We start from the raw sequence: 20,486 nt of genomic DNA on the forward strand, positions 1-20,486 counted from the left end.
GGGAAGAGAAAAAGAAAAAATCCTATGTTCGATGACCATCACCGTTAGCAGAACGGCACGCCTTTTCTCTTTCAGTAACGGCGATCGAAGGGACCCAGTTAATTATAAAGGCTTCTATTTTCAACCTTTATTATTCGCTCTTATTTGCGGAATGTCCAAGGCGACCCAGCTTAAGCTGGGCACAGAAATTCTTTACACTCTGCTTCAATAAAATAAACGGTGAAGAAATGGGAGGCCAAAGTCCCAACAGCAACCCCTGCATTCTTGGGTAAGAAACGCGAGAGAAACGGCCTAATGGCTAGCGATTGAGCAGGGTGCCGCGGGGTTCGTCACGAAGCTGACAGCGATCGCCACTATGCAGCTGCGTGAGCCCCTGTCGCCAGCGTGTGCAGCAATATCCGCGGTGCGAGCGGAAAGGGAGGCAGAAGAGCCTCTGGTGGACATCCTGCGGCATAAGTAGGACCGTCCACAGGTACAGGTAGTTGTCCTTTAGTCGTCGTCCACGCGTGTTCTGGAATCTGCTGCGCCCCAGACGAGAAACTTAACGAATGGCCGGGGGAGAACCAACTTTGTAGTACACACTAACCCTCAACCCATGCTTCTTGCCCTCCCTCCGGACCTCACCCTCACCTCACAGACTGAATCCTTCATGAGGACCTGCCCTCGTGAGGGTGCCCATGCACGCACACATGCATCTAGATTCGACGAGCAGTGAGCGCCGTGTTGCCGGTTGTGACCGCTGGTAGTTTCTCTCAATTGCCTCCCTACTCCCTGCCCTAAGTTACCTTTACGCTTCCGGTTTACTATTGGAATTTGTCTCAAACTTGTTTTCCTCTTCCTTTTTCACCCCACCCTGCCCCCGGACTTGAGGCATGAAGTCAAGTTTTTTTTTTTTTGCCGTGTTACAGACGGATACATTGAGCGGTATAGCCTCCAAGCAGACAAATTTTGTCGACATTTCTTCAAGGGGGAGGGTAGATTGAACCCTAATAGCACCTCCCCTTTTGGCTACGCACAATCTGGTTTCAGTGAAAGCGGTGGCCGTATATGCGTGCATGACGAGACCACGCTTTCGATGATCCGTTTTGTGTGGTACAAGGATGTCATCACTTGTAAAACACGGTCCGCGGCGGGAGGCGCTGCTCCTGCGAGTGATCAAAGCTTGTCTTTCTTACTAAATTCGACCGTGATAGCTTTGCTCCTATTCCGTTCGCAGGCCATGCAGGAGGCCAGAGCTTAAGGAGCCGCCCGCCGCCGGTAGCATGGGCGTTCCGCGCGGACGGCGTCTCCACCACTGGTAGGGACCGGCGAGCCATGGACCACCACCACCAGCAGCGACGGGGTACCGTCCGCTCAATGCACGGGGGCGGTCGGTCCCGACGGCCCTCGTCGGCAGTGGACTCCAAGTACCCGAGCATGGACCGTTCGTGCGCCATCATCCTGATGTACGGCATCTACTTCTGCTACGTACTCGCCTGCTTTGGCGCCATGCTGGCGGTGGCCGGCCTCATGCTGCACATTTCGAGCGAACAGCCCGGCGCGCATGACAAAGGCAAGATTATCGCGGGCACGGGCATCGGCATCTGCGCCGTGTGCTTCGTGATCGCCTTTTACTGCCGGTCGGTGCGGCTGGACGAACAGATCATGGAGACCATCAAGGAGACCACCGACGACCGTGAGTGGTCCGTCTTCAAGAACCCGAAGGCCGGCTGGTGGCACATGCGCTATGGCATGGCCGACCAGAGCTCCATCCGCTCCAGCGCCACTATTCAGTGCAATGTGCGGCCAGACTCAGCCGCCTCCACTTCGTCGGTGGTCGTCTACTACCAGACCAAGGGGCTGGAAACTACGCCCTCCGAGGCCAGCCCCAGCCACTCGAACAGGATCAAGGACAGCACGGACAAACTCTGAGCCGCCGCCGCCGCCGCGCTCGCCTCTGCCGCGAACGCTCGCCGGCGCATTCCACGCGACTGAAACGCCTTTTCTGCGGGCGTTCTCTGCACAAAGGCGGAAGGCGACGCAGTGGCCACGCGGATTTCTTTGGAGGAATGCATTATGTTGCCTTTGGTGCTTTTCCTTATTTTTTCTACCAACCGAGAGTAACTATAGTTGCCTTTGAAAGCAAGCTTCGGTAGGTAAAAGAAAGGGAAGATGTGAAATGCAGTTTCATTTTCTGAGCATTTGGGGCAAGAAATAGTTACCAGTTCACTGGGCATAAAAATACTCGTAACAGAAAGGTCTGCTTTACAATTAACAGGCACCACAATGATATTTCAGAACACTACAAAATTCATGTGGCCCGAGTTCATTTTATTAGGCAGTGCTGTGCAGTCAAAATTACTTTACTGGTTTAATGCCCATCCTCGAAACTCTCACTGTGGTAAATTCCTTAATTTCAACGGCAAATTCTAAGCAACAAAAGTTCCTGGTAACAACGATGGGTCTTAGCACACGACTCGGTACCAAGAGCCCAACATGCTCGGAAACCACATGCAAGAACTCTTCAGATTTTAAGCAGTTATTCAACACATGAGCAGATTGATAGGCTGAACTCCAGTAATCCTATTCGAAACCATTCATTCCTCTTACAATGAACACCAAGTATTGAAACTGCAGCTGGTCAACCGAACCATGCAAAAACAAAAAGCTGCATTTGTTAACCAAGCTGCCTTACACAGAAAACAGAAGTAAACTTGTACAACCTTTCACAGCATTTAAATAAGAGAATTCAACATGCAACAATATGGTGTTTTGATCACTGCTTCAGATTTACGTAAGAGTACATAAATGTAGGTTTTAAAATCAGCTATCACTATTTGTTAAAGCAGTATCATTTTTGGTTTGGTTTATTGGGGTTTAACGCCCCAAAGCAACTGAGGCTATGAGGGACACCGTAGTGAAGGGCTCGCTTTTTGGTACTCGCTCAATTTTGGCAGCAGTGGCTCTTTGCACTTTACATTTTTATTTGATGAAAATCAGAAATTATGAACAAAGCATTTCATAGAGCTTTCAGTCACATGGAATGCCTCTGAGCCGAGCGTTGACCATGCTTTGCACCAGCGCCATAGCGCCTCGTCTACTTGCTGCCGATCAGTATCAAGCTGAAAAGGCGCTCATATGGTTGCCTTCTGGCTGGATACTCTCATGGGACCCTTGTGCTGCCCCGCCTAAACCAGCGACTGTGTAGACATGCCGCTGTGATCCAGAAACTTTTGCAAGACGTGTTCTCGAAGGCATTTATCTTCCTACAAGCTTGAGGGAATGAGAGCTTTCTCAACAGGGACACATAGCTCTTATCTCCAAGACCTTCGCTGCCGCTACCACGACATTCAAGACCGCACATAGGACTACTTCTGGATGCAGTTTCTGGGACAGTAACACTCACCAAGAACAACTCCCCACTCTCTTGTTCAAAATAAGTACACACTCTAAGCGTGAAAAATGTCCAGTGTACAGATGCAATTCTAACGATAACTTGCACCCGATGTCACTGGCACCTTTACCGAGTACTTGCTGCAGCCTTCTCTTCATCTCCATGGTTTCCAGTGAGAACATAGTCCAGCTTGCTTGAGTGAACTGGACAGTCTACTGATAAGACCGTAGTTGAATTTTATACCTATCTGCAGATGGAAAGATTACGTGGGCAGAGCCACAGCTTACTTAAGGGCTGCTGGTACAATTCAGTTTAGTCTCAGGGTCTGACTCTAGGCTATCTAGTTCGTTCAAGCAAGCTGGCCAAAATGTGCAGGCAGCTTTTTTCTGTCAGAAGTACCCAGGAGTGGTGGTCACAATGACATCAGGGCAAGTCATCTACAAGTCATGATGGAACAAGGATTAAGCCCTTTCAGACACCATAATGCCTACAGGTACTTTTGTTGAAACATGGTTTCACGTGCTCAATTCCGTCTTGATTGTGGCTTATTTCCTTTTCTGGTAAATGGAAGCTTTTGTTTGCTTCAAGACTTCCAAGCATATATTACTGGCTTCCAGCATATTAAGCGCAATACACTTTCAACCTTCTCCAAAAAAAGTAAAAAAAAAATATGTGCAAATCCAATGTGTGCGCTCTCTAGTGGCAAAACCAGCTGTTAAAACATACAATGCATGCAAAAATATTTGTGCAAGTACATTCAGCAGCTGCAAGGAATGATATACAGCTCTTCCTACACACCTAAGCAGTATGTGTGTTGGCCAACTATGTATTGACAGAACTGCTTGTATCAGATCCATTCATCATCAGACACAACAATCACGACTGAACATTTCATAAGATCAGTGCTTTTGGGTGTGTTACAAAATGCGTAAATGAGCAGAAAGCAACTAAACGTGTGATGTAGCTCGAAACTGGGAGGAATGGGATCCAAGCACACTTTCAAAGCATTTGGTATGACTGCTAATGAAGTCTGAGAACAGGTGCACCAGTCCTCAGGCTGCATTCTTTATGTGCTGGTTACTGGTAGACAACTGGAGCTGCTAGTAGGCAGGATGGTGACGGTTTTTTTCCCACAGCCTTATCTCTTTTCCTCCACCTAAATTGGTCCTTGCAGCATTTATGACTACACAGACATAGAAAGCGAAAGCAGTATCTGTGACTGCAGCTGACTTGACCAGATTCCTGTTTGCCCGTTGTCTGCTCAAGGAAGAAGCCCACGATGATAGTGGCAAGCTAAAAGGAAGCTTCGAAAGTGCATGTCACCAGAATGGTATGTGTACAAGTTGCCCTTGCACAAGTCGCCAGCACAGTGGCATACGCACTAATGTACAAAGCACTGTGTCACATTTCAAGCATCGACTCTCTTGTGTTGCTGCTGTTCTGCCAGGTAGGATAAGCAGCCACCTGTAACTGGTGATCAGTTTGTGATATCAAAGCCTGTAGTCTTCACATGGGAGGTGCGACGAGACTCATCTTCGTAGAATCAAAACACAGGCTTCAATCTGTTGTGCAATGTGTGGTGACGTAAAAAAAAAATGCTTCAGATGTTCAGCGCTCTTTCCATGCTACAGAAAAAAAAAATTACGTTCATATTTATATGTCTTGCAAAATATGCTTGATGGGCCTACATGCTCTGCTACAAATTGTGTTAAAAAAGCAGACTTGTGGCCCTCAAGGCTTAAATCACCGTCTTTCAATTGGTCATGTGCAATTTTTATGTTGAATAAAGTCACTTTACTTTCGTAGAAGTTCTTCCATTCCCATAAAATAAAGTGCCACTGCAGCTCAGAAGAATAACAGCACACAGAGGTAAAACTGCACTGCCTAACACCCAACATAATAGCTAGGCTATGCCTAACTGCAAAACAAATTCATGTACAGTGAAGATTAAGCTGTGACTGCAGCACAACTTCGTGGCAAGCAATACAAGACAGAAGCTTCCGCAAACTGTAATGCGCTTTATTCAATCATCAACAGCTGTGCAAACAAACATCACAGGGCAGTAAAATATGCACACAGGGCTCTGTACAAATAAAAACTGAACCCAGGGGAACAGGGTAACTAAAAGCCATAAGGAAGACTGAAGTTTCTGTTGTGTTTTTTTCATGTGAAATCCTTTTCTCATGCTTTCAGTTTACCTGCTAAGCAAACTTGCCAAACAGTGAGAATAACTTACAAGCTTTAGTCACTTTATTCACACTAAATATGCTCTTAAGACACCAAAAACAAATACAAAAACTAAAATTTCTATGCACTCAATAGTGACAAATTCAGCATTCTTCTCACTGATGCAACTAAGTACTGCACTAAAACTATGCCCTCACAGAATGACAGAAGGCACAAAGTACCATTGAAATTTAGCAATCAATTCAAACCATAAATGAAAACCTGAAAGAGAGTCTTGACAGCACAGAATATAACATCATAAAAAGGAACCATTATAGGTATAACCTTACGTGACAACACTAAACAAAGCATACACAAAGATGACACGCGTTCGGCACTTGCAGCATATGTACCCTGTTCCCTTAATATCAAGGCTGAATGTACAGCCAGGCTAACTCCAGAAAGTAGACATTGCACTCGCTTCAATATGTTTTGTGCAGCGCTACAGATTTACAACTATCTTAAGCTCTGCAGAATAAGGCTTTATAAACCTTCTTGGCATTTATTTCTCCAACTTTCACAACACAACTAAAACTATGATGCTATAATACATTGTGAATCCCACCAATACAAACTTGTGACATAACCAGGCACTCAAAACAAGTCAAAAAGTTACTGCTACTTGTAACAGTGTCAACATGTTGTGCACGCAACAAATATAAATACTGAAAGCATAAATATCTGCAGAGGAAAATATTCTGCCTTCTCACAATATGCAAAATGCTGGTTCTGTGGTTGGTCCCACTGATAACTCCTGCTGAAATGGGACATTATCACAAGCAAAGGCTACAACATACTCTCATGAGCCATGGCTAAGCAGGCACTGTCGTATGGGCACTATGGAATCTCTAAGCTTGCCCACACATGCAGGCTGAAATACTGACTAGCCTGAAACTCATGAAAGATGTAATGACACACTGCAATCAGTACAGTCTACTAAGCAGCATGCAACAGAGTGCCCCGTGACACAAAGAAATTGCAGTAGGTCTCTCACATGTTGACTAGCCCTAGACAGACACTTTGAGCTGCTTCAGTACATTCACACTAAAAAAAAAAAAAAAAGATTGCTTCTACCACTAGCCAGTGCAAAGTTGAGAAAAATGCTCAATAAAGGACAGAACAAGCCATGACTTGGAATACCTGTACTCTACTGGTTGCACATACGGACACAAGGAAACAAAGTGTACAAATACAATGATCTTGTTTCTCCTAAAGCACTAAACACTTCCTGCAAAGTGAAAAAATAAAAAATTATAAGCTCAGATCACTAAATTGCACATTACCTCAGTTACCATGATATCTAATCAGCTAGTGAATAATACAAAGCCTACATGTACAATGCCCCGCAAGGCTGCACTTTTTAAAAATTGACTTAATAGATGACTGGGTGAACAAAGTGATAACAAAGCTTCCACTCTCTCTATGAGAAAGGTAAATTACACTACACCTTGTTACATCAAACCAATTTGCATTATTTTACGCCCGAATGCAGCACAACAACACAAGTTCCTGGCGTTGGAGCCTCACCTTGCTCAAGTATCTGTGCAATCCGAGAACATAAATCTTTCTGCAGGCTAAGCACTTTGGACAGCTGCAAAAAGGATGTAAAGGAAGGGTTAGGATGTGCCAGGGTTGACAAAAGGTCATGGCTAGTACCTTTTCTTTCAGCTCAGTATAGCTCACGCAGTCCTTGCAAGGCTGAGACAGCAGAGCCGCCATTTCATGCGAAGAAAGCATGTTATCAGCTCGCTTCACTTCTTGCGATATTGCTTCACGCAGCTGCCAAATGGCTTCAAGGTCAGACCTGCACATGAACACAAAGAAGTAAAATAAAGATGAGATGGCATGAATATTATTCAGTTGATCATGCAACCAACGCATAAAATGCCAGAGCTTCCAATATTCCTGACACATCAGTAGCAGTTGCCCTCAACAAAAAAAAGAACTAGAATTAATCACCATCAATGCAACTCCCTGAAACTGACATACACTGCGCTTCTACTAAACATTTAGACCAAATAAGTTGTGCAAGTTGCATGGTCGACAAATACATATTGTACAGTGATGCCCATGTATTGCGTCCATAAAATGGACGTAATAAAGAAATTGAATTTAAAAGTTTTACAGGATGTGGGCGTGCGGAAAATTTTTTATTTTGGCACAGTCATGGAAGCCAATAAGCTGAAATGACTGCATGTATGAGAGAATGCGTATGACCGCATTCAATATAGCTATCAATATACCAGGAGAATGGGAAACAAGGAAGTGATGCAGTAAATTTCTTCCCGAGGACATCCATTCAATAAACTTTTGCTGGCAACTGTACACTGCAAGCACAGGAAGGCAATGGGGGTTCTGAGGCAAACAAGCTGGCCTTGCAAACAGGAAAATCAGACAAGAACAATGTGGATCTTACGCTGGCTGCTGTGTTTTCTGCCCCAGGTCAGCAAGGGAACTTCCACACCGCAAATGCTTTGCTTTGTACTCTCGTAAGGCTCGATGCAAGTCAGAAAGCTCAGTAAGAGTGTGCTCCTGCAGGCAAATGACCACTTTTCAACTAAGCAGTGCTAAAAATCCAATTGTGATCCACTCTTACAGAAAAAAAATAGTTGTGGTAAAATGAGGCAGGTAACTAAACAAACATCATCCAAGCATAGAAGATATTGCAGCTTACTCTGTGCACCACCACTAAACACAAACAATGACTAACTTAGCACAAGTAGCACTGCTAATGAATCAAGAAAAATGAACAGCATAATAAAGTAGGAATTCATCTAAATTAATACACTGTTTTAATTACAAAATGCACCATTTGTGTTGCTAAAGGAGTACAGACACCTAATTTTGGTGGCATGTTTTATTCTCTACAATGATGTGGAAGGCACTACTATGCATGAATCACTATGTGGTATTTGCCTACGACCGCTGAAAACTTTATAATCGAATTTTTCTGTCATGCTGTTTCAGTTTCAACTGCCAACCGATGGACGTGACGTCAGAGTGGTTATATGTCACCTGAGGCATGGCAAAACTGTGATATAATCGCTGCTTCATCGTTTTAGTTCACTACAGTGCTGAAGCCAGCCTTCCTCAAGAGCCGGAATGACAATAAATGCAGAATCAGCGATTATATTGCAGTTTTTTCATGCCTCATGTGACCTATAACCTCTCTTTGACGTCACAGTCGGTTGGCTGTTGAAACCGAAAGAGCACGAAAAAGAAATTCGATTATAAATTATTTTGCGGTCGCAGGAGAATTCCACATGGTGATTCATGCAAAATAATGCCTTATGCATCATTAAAAACAAGAAAACACGCACCCAAAAGTTAGGTGCCTATCCACCTTTAATAACTAGATACGTATAAAATGCACATCACACGAATGCTGGCTGTACCCATAACAAACAGCCATTGTAGATAAGACACCCAGAGTGCCTGTACAGTGCACATGAGCTCCACACAGGAGCTCCACACATTGCTCAGGAAGCCTCGCCAGCCCCATGCGGCAACACAGGCATGCCTCAAAGTATCCCATTTGCTTCCCTGATTCGCTGATAAGGCCTGTAAATTTGACAGTGTAACATAAACATTTGAGACAGTAGACAAATGGATTGTAGTTTAATCGCAAATAACATGGCTGAAAAGTGCCAACACCTGTCAGGATGCTGGATAATACCCACACAACATTAAAAGCCATTCCTTAACTCAGTCAGTTAGAAAGAAAAGCCAGCCAACTTCATGCGAATACAGAAGGCCTTCGTTAGGTCAGAAATTTATCCTATGGGACATGTGACAATGCTGCAAAGCCTGATAAATCTAGCAGGACTAAAAGTTAATGCTATATAAAGCTCTTCAAAAGCACTTTTGTTTGCATGTGGATTTGCCGTATTTGTTTCGGATAATGTTGACAGCGTCACTGAGGCAGACATGCAAAATGCATGTATGCTGTGCACTAACAGTAGGTGGTAAAGGGCTAGCAAGTGAAATGGGGTGGGTTTGAACTCCGCATCTTTCTCATCACAAATCTTTAGAAGAAACCAGAGTCATGCTTGTGTATATTAAGTTGTAGCCTGCACCACCTTGGATTCAGTGTGGTTCTTGGTTGCTGGAATAGCATTTTGGCGCCGCATTGGTGCAATTTCATCAAAAACTACTGACTTGTAGCAACGTGGAAGTTTATTGAAATGGCACAGGTTGTCTTAACTGAGGCAGATTCCCACCACTGTCTAAACCTCTGTGAAATCACAAATTAGGTAAATATGAAACCTCTGAAATAAATCAATTTCTCAGCAAAATCTTTGAATGGATACAACTAAACAATGAATAAATGACCACAAATTAACAATGTGAAAAAGTGGCTAAAAATAAAAATGTGGAAAATATGATATAATTATTTAAAGGGCAACTGCACCACTTCGTGAAAAAGTGGCTAGAAATACAAAAGTGGAAAATACGATATCACTATTTAAAGAGCAACTGCACTACTTTTTGAGAATTCCGCGCTATTCAAGGATTGAAATCTATACAGGCTGTAGGTAAAGCGTGCCAAGTTTTTTGCGCTAGCATTTAAAATAGCGATAATATCAACAAAAATGGTGACATAATTAAATTTTAGGCTGCTCCTCGCAGCACCGGAGCAGTGCGGAGAAATTCGGTGTGACGTCGCGGTCAATAAGATTCCAAATTTCCGCTGCAGTCAACCACACCCTGCAGTGTATCGTTGGATACTGCAAAACAACACTTGGCGGGCTTTTTGCCTTCAGTGGCCTTGGTTTTTTCCCCTTCAAAGAAAGTGTTTATGATCTGGAAATGTATCAGTACCATAAATGATGTCACCATATGCCCCCTCCACTAGGCGCTGTGTGCTGCCGACAGGCTTGAAGGCCATCGCAATTTTAATAGGCGATTACATCACCACTTCAAATGTTGGCCCAAAAGGACTTTACATGCTTTACGTGTAAGTTCCACACATTCGACCCCTTGAACTGTAAAACCTTTGCTTTTACCTTTGCGCTTTAAAGCTATACCAGATTTAAGTGCATACTGGCATGTTTAATGTGTGGCCAAACTTGGTGGATTTATGACTACCATTCTCATCTTCTGGTCATCTTCTGCTCATCTCATCTCATCTGCTCAAAGCCCATCTTCTGGTCTTTTTGGTTGCTGTACTAAGACAAACGTACTCTGGTTGCATGTGTTTCACATGTTTCTCCAATACACACCCACTGCTCCAAGTATCCCCTATGTGAAGACAACAACTGCAATAACTCCTGCAATGTCTACTGTGCAGTTTTGAGCATGTGCAATCCACTTACACAGTATAGTGGGACAAAAACCTTTCTCCACAGATCATCAGTTTCACTAGCGAATGGCCACATTAATCCGTAATTTGGGAATACGGTGAAATATATAATGAGACTCAGGACTGACCCCGGACTCTTCACTGCCGTCCTGGTTGCTGGGATCTAAGAGGTCTGCTGGCTGTCCTGATCCAACCTCTTCTGTTATGGTGGACTGCCTGTAGAGTAGTGGCCTCTTGTGACGCTCGATAGGAAAACTTTCAAGATCCCCTTCCCCATCCCCATCCCCATCATCATCCTCTGCATTCAACAGGTCCTCCCTTTGAGACAAGTCCTTGTGACCATTATTGCTGGCGGCACAGTAGTCACTGGAAGTAGAGTCCACACTGCCTCCATTCACACTGATCAGCTCGCCAAGCCCCGAGTCACCAGCTGGACCATCCAAGCTTGCGTGTGGGCGCTCAGGGTACTTGGACGTTTCACTCGCCACGACGTCATGTTCCTTCTGCCTTTTGTCAAGTATGATACGCACAGCACGGCGCCAACGCCAACGCATGCGCCGACGTTCAGAGGTGAGAAGCATGAGGCCCGACTCAAGGTCAAAGCTGAAAGTCTGGTGTCCCAAAACAAGCCTCTTGTGACCAGACATCTTGTCTTCACCTTGCCGCTCTAAAAACTCTCGATTTGCTGGCTCCAAAATGCTGTCAGAGCTGCCTCGGCTGGCACTGCTGAGCAAGAGGCTGCTGGTTCGCGCCAACTTTGCAGTGGCGGCAAAAGACCGTGTCTTCTGATTTTGTTCCATGGCCTCGATAATCTTAGAGCTGATTGCAGAGGGTGGACTGGACTGATGCATAGGTGCTGCAGGAGAACAAAGCAGATACACCCTGTCAAAGCAGATCTGGATAAAGCCAACTTTCCAATCAATTATCTTTCAGCCATAAGATATGCAGTATTAATTTCCATTGACTAACACCACAAATTAAAAAATATATATATAGGAACATTCTCCTTTGCTTTCCTTGGTTTCGGTGACTGTTGGCTAAATTGTTTTGCTGACTAAACTGCTAAATTGTTTTACACATGAACCATGGCCAAGGTTGGAAATGGCCTCAGGAAAGGACTGGACTTGAGCTTTTAACGCACATGATGAGCATAGAGTCGTTTCCAAGCTAAGCTTACTGGTACAGGTCAATGCTAAGCATGTGCAGCAACCATAAGCCCCCTTTATTTAGTCTTCTCAGACTTGTTCCTCCTTTTTTCAAAAGCTCAAACTAGATAAGATGAATACAATTACAAGTGCACCAACAAGCATGCAAAAACATGCGGTAATGAAATAACTTTGTAAACATGAACAGGTGCTTCCCACATTCAATTTACAAAAATTTATTAGAGCAAGAAAACCTTCACTACTGAAACACAGAAATCACAAGAAACTTGTATGTACAAGCAGCATTCATGCAGCAATCAAGAAAGCCCACTAAAGAACAGCAGCAGTGCATTAGGACTAAGCTAATAATACACCTATTAAAGGTATTGGCTAAATTCATAGCTTCTCATGTGTGATTAACTTAGTTCTTACTGCTTATGCTACAGTAAGGCATATATACAGTTGTAACAAGGTAAAGTTTCAAAGCAAAAGAAAAAAAAAAAACACTCGCTTCAAAAGCTCCCTTGTTCAAAAACTCAGTAAAACCAACATGTGGCCAGCCACCTGCTGAGGCCATTAAAAGTGCATGTTTTGCAATCGTACAGTAAATAAGAAATGCTAACCACCCCAAAGACACTGACACTGGCATACCAAATGACTTTTCATAGTAAAGAAATACAAGCAAAAAACCAGTGTATATAAAAAAAAATTCGTGCAAGTGCAAGGAACACAGTGCAATTATCAACAAAATGCAGCGCAGAAAACCTGGAGCAAAGCACTTGTCATACACATTCCATGAGGCACCAATTTGGTCAATATACTTGCATAACGATCTGCACACGCTGAAGTTTGTCACCTCTAGCCTGGCAAAACCAGCAAGCTCAGGCAACAAAACAATTAAAGCCCAACAACTAAAAGCAGTGCAAAAATGAGATGAAAAAGGCTACCCCATGCACCATCAAACACATGCAGTGAAGAGTGCTAACATGTTACAATCACGTCCCGCTAGAAACATGCAGCAGATGAGATACTCACATCACACTGGAAAGGCTCTAGACAGACCCAATGACTGTGGTAAGAGAACAGAAAAATTCTGGAAAGTTTCAAAGCTGCAGATAGAATTCAAGGAAGCCTATCACAGAGAAGCAAAGACAGTGCTGCCAGATGAAGTCAGAAGCATTTTAATGCTAAAGACAATGGTGCAGCTACCAGTACAGCAGGTACAGTATGGATGTTCAAGGCAAGACATAAGAACATTAGTCAGCTCTGCTCCGGCGTACAGACAGAGAGAAAATATGAAGAGTGACAGCACAAGGTCCATTGGAAATGCAGGACACAAGCAGAGAATACATATCACTCAAAATATGCTGCCAAAGGCCAATTTCAAACAATTCACCTTTAAACACGTAGAAAGAGGTGTATTCTGTGCATATGCAAGGAATATGGTACGTTCCATCAATGACTATTTGAGAGACTGTCTAGCTTACACAGTTGATATCGTATGCAAGATCGCAGAAATTAACCCCCGCCCAACAGGCCCACCAACGTGATTGAACTTAATTTGCCAAATGCACAGATCATAAATAACAAGCTGCAGAGGCTCAATGGCTTTGAAAATTGTAGAAGTTGCACATGGAAATAATAAACAGCATCCTGACATGAAATAATGAACACATTAAAAGCACACAAGCATTAAAGCTACAAAAAGAAAAAGCCATTTAGAATGAAAGGTCCTCACATTCAGTCATGAAAGTAAACTGACAAGTAGGTATATACATAATTATATGCGCACATAAAAAAAGTTCCCAGTACAAAGAAGTGCCACACTGCTGCCATCTGCAGGGTTATGTCACCTCTGACAAAAATGGAATGCAGAGGAGCTGAAGTGCTATGCACCCACTAAATACCAGTTTTTCCTTCAGCTTTTCCATACTGAAGGATGCAGACTGACTAGTTCGCTGTCACCAGGTGCCACTAGCTCCCTCCAAATTCTTGTTATAGCTATGTAGGAAGAAATGCAGATAACTGTTCAAAACCTGTGTTTCAAACAAGCCCTGTCAGAAAGAGCTCTCTTCAACGGCACTTAACCGCTTCAAAGGCATATTGTAGATTTGACAAAATATGCTTCAGGACACAACATGCAGACGCATATTTAGAAATAAAATGAGCAGATGAGTACCAATAATTTTCAGTCATCACAGAACAAGGACCTGGACACAAGATAGACTGACTGCATTTCATTGCTAATTTCACTAGGACGTTTCTGCCATAGAGCCGCTGCCATATTTACTCATGCAATGAATCCACTCTTTTTCTTTTTTTTCGGAAAAGTTGACATCAATCTGGGAGGCGGGCTCATTACACGGGGAAACAAAGCATTGATAGAATTTTTTGCAAGAGCCTAAACTTCATATACATCTGCGCACCCGCTCGCCCGCCCGTCTCCATCCGTCCGTCATCAACAAAAGCATGCGGTCAGTCGCGTTCCTGTCGCTGGTGTTTAGCGTCATTCGCTTCAAAAGGTGTCTGCCGTATCACAGGCGCGATCCGACAATTTTGTGATAGTTCACAGTGCTGGCAAATAGCGGCAAGATAAAGCAAACATGCTGAACACAGGCCCTAAAGGTCAGGTATGTGTGTCTTTTACGGGAGGTTAAAAAATCTTGCGGGACAGGTACAAGTACATAATGCGAGTGTTAAAACATTAGCTGTGGTCCCAGAAGGACTAAGCATTTTCACTCCTGATCTCCTCGAGCTCTCCAAATCAACTCAAGATGTGAAGATCCTGCATTCTCTATAACATTTCACTGGAGATGTTTTATACCATTCTAGTTTAGACTGCTCTGATGCCTCTGATGCTGGAGAGCTCGATGGTTTTCAAAGCATACACTGATCCAGGCAGGTGCGCAGGAGTGCGTCAAGCAAGCCAAGCCACCCCCATTGGCCCCTGTCAAGGGCCACAGCGTCTTGGTGCTCTGCCAAGTTCCCTTAGGGTGCCCTCCCCTTAGGAGCTCTGGTCACAAGAAACACTCTGTGATGTTATCAGCGTGCCCAGCAACTTGGCGCGCTGCCAAGGTGAGGAAACTGAGGAAAGCAACAGCTAAAAATATCTTAAAATACTGCCTAACCCAAGGACAACAACACAAAGAAAAGGACAACACATGCGCACATGCTTTTCTTTCTTGTGTGGTCCTTGTTGCACAGCAGTATCTTCAGTCATGCACCAACTCATCCCACAGAGCGTCATTCTAAAGATAACAAAAGCCAACCCTTTAAAAAAAAAAAAAGTAGATTCTCAATGACAAAAGTGAGGGGTGGGTTCACTACACGAGTAAACACGGTGTTTACAGTTCCACAGACATCCGTCATAGTGATTTCTTAAAATTTGTCAGTTGTAGTGTCCAGTTTAACAAATCAAGCAAAGGTAATGCTCTGTAGGTAGAATTTAACTATCTTTTTCACGCATTAACTAAAGCGTGTAGCTGTACATACTCATTCCTAAATATTTACTAACAAGTCATATAATTATGAGGTTTACCTTCTATACAAAAAAGAAAAAATTTACTGGGAAGAATTCGAAAGTCTTATTTGAATGGTCAGACAGGGCAACATGTCACCTGAGCTCCTCTGCACAGAAACATCTGCAATCACAACAACAGCTGATACTGGTTCGCAGCAGTGTCAGCTACCGCAGCAGAGAGAATTTGATTCAAATGAGAGATGCTGATACTGGCCAAACGCACACTGAATGTGAGGGCACAAAGGTGTGCAGCACAGCAGGGTACTCAACACACTAATGGTCGAAGCAGCAACGCATCCATCACCCATCCCGCTTCAGCAAAAGCCATCACACATGCAATACCTCTGCATTCATGCCACTGTGCTTAACAAGGCAGAAGAAAACAAGTTCTCATATGTTATCACAGGGTGCAACCAGCGACTGTGAAACTTTTCCATGAAAAGGGTTATAAAATAGCATTGATCCCACTCTTGCTTTGAAGCCATAGCCTCCTGTAGCTTTTTGTTATCACAATTAGATTAGCTTGTAACCAGTGGCATAAACAAGATGCCTCCAGACAACGCAAACATCAGGTTTGGCTACCGAGTTACACTCGCATAGTGTCCCAATGATCAAGCCCAAACACGAGACTGGCACTGTTCACAGTTTTGGAATTGATGGTTAAGGCATCGCACATGACCAGAGACTTTGCCCACCTGCAGGTAGTGCGATTTCAACTCGCTAACGAACAATATGGGGTTACACAGTCATCAAATATACTACTGCTTGCTAAAGCATATCACCATCGCAGTTTCCAAATTGTTTTGTTAGTGATTATTCAACATGGGCAACGACCTCAGCAGCATACCTTAGTTACTCTGCAAAAGTCAGCTTGGCTTAGTATTGTGCAGTCTGGGGGCACTTAAAAGTTTCACAGAGATACCTTTGCTTCTTGGGTTCTGAAAGTTATCCTGAATCGTTTGGACAGCAAAGTAAAAAACTGCACAGACAAAACGCATTCAAACAAACAAAGGACTGTCACAACTGCAGTGCACAGTAAACACTCCGGCCTACTGCTAAATGTGGAGCATACACTAACAAATGTTCTCAGCCATCGTCAACAGCAAAGCTTATTAAATAACTTATGGGCAGCAAAGTGAGCAACACCAACTGTGTTTCTTATACTGGCAGCATATAAGTGCCGGCTGACAGCCAGATGGGCTGTATAACATGTTATTGCCTGGCAATGTCCGCACTTCCTCATGTTCAACCGAAGCACTTCTGGCATTTCCTTTAGCTCGTTAAGTGCTTATATTCTGTATTAGAAACAGCACCTACAATTACTACATAATTACTCTCGAAAGTTGAGACAAAAAATCAAAGAAACTAAAAGAAACCGCCAGGTTTACAGCAAAATGCATATTCAGCATGCAGTCCTGCATGTAGCCACTTAACTTCCTTTGAAAAGTCATTGTGCAAGGAAATGGCCGGCTAAAGATCTTTTCATACTTGACTGCAAGGCACATGTGACAAGCTCTTCGTGCAAGTTAGAAAACCTCCATAGAAGAATCCCTGGCTTTTCAACAGCAATCAACCCAAAGAATGAAAGAGCATATCTGCTACTTGCTACATCAGATGTCTAGCTGCAAAACTCCAATAGTAACACTGCCATGCATTGCTACAGCCAGTACCAAATCATGACGACATGACTAAGTTAATATTTATTAGTTACAAGCACCAAATATGGCCAGGTTCCCTCATTTGAACTACAGTTAATTCTTGCTTTCATTCAATTTTATTGTATTTAAAAGTCTTGACAGGTGCCTGCACTTTTTTATTTCAACTACAAGATTACTGGCATTGTCAATTGTGCCAAAGGTGTTAATGGAGAAATTTCCTGTTATGTCATCCGCATCAATGGACACAGACAGTCTCTACTTGGCGCACACTAAACGCCACCAACAACCATGAAAGAAAAGCAACAACAATAGTGTGTAAGCCATAAAGCACCAAGAAAAAAATAAAAGAAAATCAACACATGATTTCATCTCACTAAAACCATACGTGGTTTTAGAATGGTGGCTAGATTCACAAGAGCTGTCTGTACATAAAAACACTGACTGGTCAGTGCTTCACCTCTTGCATTGTTAATCACAGTGATAAACCGCCGCCACATCTGCCCTCACTAGTCGTGTATCATTCATTCATGCCAACAGCTTTATTTTCCTTTCCTTTCCTTCCCTGTGATTAGCTGATGCAGGCTATAGCGTCAAAAATGCTGCACGGTTAAATGAGTGGTGATGACAACTAAGCCCTGAACAAGCCAAGGCTGACCCCAAAGCTGAATGAAAGATACGCACTGGATGATGCACAGCAACAATGCTGACTAAGGTTTATGTGCATATCTGTACAGCAAAATCCTTTATCCCACATTCGCTACCAAGCACAGATTAAGACCACCATCATAAGGTAAGTAAATGAGGGCTTAACTCACTGCAAATTTTAAACACATGCTTTCATTCAAACTGATTTTCCATGCTCCCATACATCGAAATAACATAAGTTAACTGTAATATACTATCCGGTTAAATTTGAACAACACCTCCAGAATTAGCCATTTATGAACACACAATCTCTATCCAAAAAGTTTGGTTTGGTTTATTGGGGCTTAACGTCCCAAAGCAACTCAGGCTATGAGGGACGCCGTAGTGAAAATATCCAATCCAATTTAACATGTTCGAAACCTGTGGCTCAGCTTGCAGCTCCTTTGGCTATGCGTTAGAAGTGGCCCTTGCACATCTGTGCGTTGTCAGTTGATCTTAGCTTAATTGGCAGTGGTGCCCTTGAATGAAGAGGTGTGTAGCATTAGCTTTGCATTCAATGTGGCAGAGTAATTTGGTCAGTACATTACATTTTTCATTTCCAGCTTGAGTATTCAGAAACCGTTCAAAGGAGCCCAAAGGTTTCCAGAAACAAATCCATTCAAAAACGAATGAAAATCCACTACCATTGCTTCAAAAATGGCCACATGGCTATTCATAAATGATCACAGCGAACAGCAACACATATGCTTGCATCAAGTTACCCTGTCATTCTGAGGACAGCACCAACACCATTGCATCCTAAGGCTTCTCACTCCTGACTGAGCAAACAGAAGCAGTAGTGATAACCCACACATTTGTAATAGGTTCTCCTGTAGCAGACAGCCAAATGACGTGCAAGCCAAGCCACATGTTTCATGATGATAATGATAAAAAAAAGGTTTATTAGAAAAAAAAAAACTCCACAGCCTCAGTCCAGAGCCTCAGGGAAGGTTTAAAGGGGACGAGACACAAAATGTTTTACTGAAAGCTCTTCTTTTTTTTCTAATGATGAAAATGACAACAGTAAACATGGATCAACAAACAGAATTCACCTACACCCTGCATATAATTAATAACTGAATTTCTTCCATGTAACTTCGGCTTCAGTTTCAGCAGCTAACGGTGTCTATGCCGTCACAGCTACCATTTGACGCCACGAGGTTTCACATCATGAGGTAAAACTGCAGCGTGGTCATTGCTCTGTTGTTTTAATTCGCTCTAAATCTTAAACTAGCTTGTTCCAGGAGCTGGAATAACAGTGGGTGAAAAAACAGCCATTATCTTGCACTTTTCACATGCCTCGCATGAACTCAAAGCTACCTGTTGTGTTGTTGCCACTGTTCAGCTGCTGAAACCAAAGAAGAAATTCAACTGGGCATAGAAAAATTTCATGTGTCGATCCGTATCTACTATGTTTTGTAATACTGCTTAGAAAGAACACAAAACTAAAAATGTGGTGTCTCTATCTCAAACTAAATGTTCTGCACAGGCTACACCCAGTCAATTCACTATGCTGACCAGGCACAGAGACATTAAATTTGGCTGAATACTTTTTGTACAGGTCTTGAACTTTTCAGAAAAGAAAAATAATGCAGTTACATGAGCCTCATCCTCTTTTAAAAACTGAAAAAGGATGCCCATCGAAAAAATGAGCATAAAAAAAAAATCTGTAGACATTCAGCATAATGAAAGCTTCAGGGAGGACACAGCTTTCAACACCAACTTCCTCAGTTTTTGATGAATTTTGATGAAAATTTTTTTGGATGTTAGTAATGCTTGTAAATGTATGAGCACAAATTTTCAGCCTTATATCTAAACAACTTTTTTTTTACAATTTTTTTTCTTCTACACCTTACAGAAAGCCTGCACACACGGCAAAATGTGGTGGAAGACTTAATCAACATTAAGTGTATTTCTGAATGCATGCTACATGTGATGACAATCTCAGAATTCTTTTTCTATAACACCAATTTTTTTGTTTTCATTTTTTACACAGCAGTTGGCATAGACATGCTTAAACTGTAAACAAGATATCACACCAAAACTTTACAATCCATCAAAATGAAAAAAGTGGTAGGATTTCAACGTAGCTAAAATGAGTAGATGTGCAAAAGCATGTGTTTAGCCTGGTTCGCTCATGGTTTTGCTTTTCTGGGTCGTTGGCACGTCCAGCACCAATATTAGACTCAAGTTAAGCTTTGATCAAGGTTAAGCTGACCTGATCTGTTTGTTTGCGCCGCAGATGGAAGGTGACAAAGACGACGACGTGCAAATGCACAGCGCGAGAGTGCGTCGCAGTTTACCACGAGGCGTGATCAGCCGCGGTGATAGTATAGTGCCCTCATGCAGTGGCATAAAGGCATAACTATAAGATTACAGAAAAGCAACTCACTTACAAAATCGCAATGATATAATAAGAAGCAATGGTATCCAAATCTGAGATTGATCATTAGGTGTCTGCATAGATAAAGAGAGGATTGAAACTCTACCACTTGGAACAAAACAGGTAGCCAAGTACCGAAATATGAATCAGGAACTCTCACCAATTCGTGTATAATCTGATCTAGCCTTAGCTTAT

At 43.0% G+C, this 20,486-nt stretch overlaps 2 protein-coding genes across 7 annotated transcripts in view; one reads left to right on the forward strand and one right to left on the reverse strand.

Annotated features, from left to right (window-relative positions):
- Positions 1-5,197, forward strand: part of LOC149349567 (uncharacterized) — a 45,616-nt gene extending 40,419 nt beyond the window's left edge. Inside the window, exon 2 of the mRNA XM_089578565.1 lies at positions 1,217-5,197. Coding sequence (XP_089434691.1) covers positions 1,315-1,911 — 597 coding nt within the window. The 5' untranslated portion in view covers positions 1,217-1,314 and the 3' untranslated portion in view covers positions 1,912-5,197. The remainder of the gene's footprint in view (positions 1-1,216) is intronic.
- Positions 5,198-5,371: 174 nt separating this feature from the next.
- The window catches only part of olf186-M (Ki-ras-induced actin-interacting protein-IP3R-interacting domain olf186-M), a 53,736-nt gene continuing 38,621 nt past the window's right edge, over positions 5,372-20,486 (reverse strand). For 5 of the 6 annotated variants that reach the window (XM_089578562.1, XM_089578563.1, XM_089578559.1 and 2 more), the window contains 4 exons: positions 11,030-11,757; positions 8,016-8,131; positions 7,256-7,403; positions 5,372-7,190 (listed from right to left, as the gene is read on the reverse strand). In XM_089578562.1, coding sequence (XP_089434688.1) covers positions 7,071-7,190; positions 7,256-7,403; positions 8,016-8,131; positions 11,030-11,757 — 1,112 coding nt within the window. In that variant the 3' untranslated portion in view covers positions 5,372-7,070. The remainder of the gene's footprint in view (positions 7,191-7,255; positions 7,404-8,015; positions 8,132-11,029; positions 11,758-20,486) is intronic. The other variant, XM_089578561.1, reaches the window with a different exon arrangement.

This window comes from Amblyomma mixtum, chromosome 3 (genome assembly GCF_055824585.1).
Source record: "Amblyomma mixtum isolate Tamu chromosome 3, ASM5582458v1, whole genome shotgun sequence".
Taxonomy (NCBI): domain Eukaryota; kingdom Metazoa; phylum Arthropoda; class Arachnida; order Ixodida; family Ixodidae; genus Amblyomma; species Amblyomma mixtum.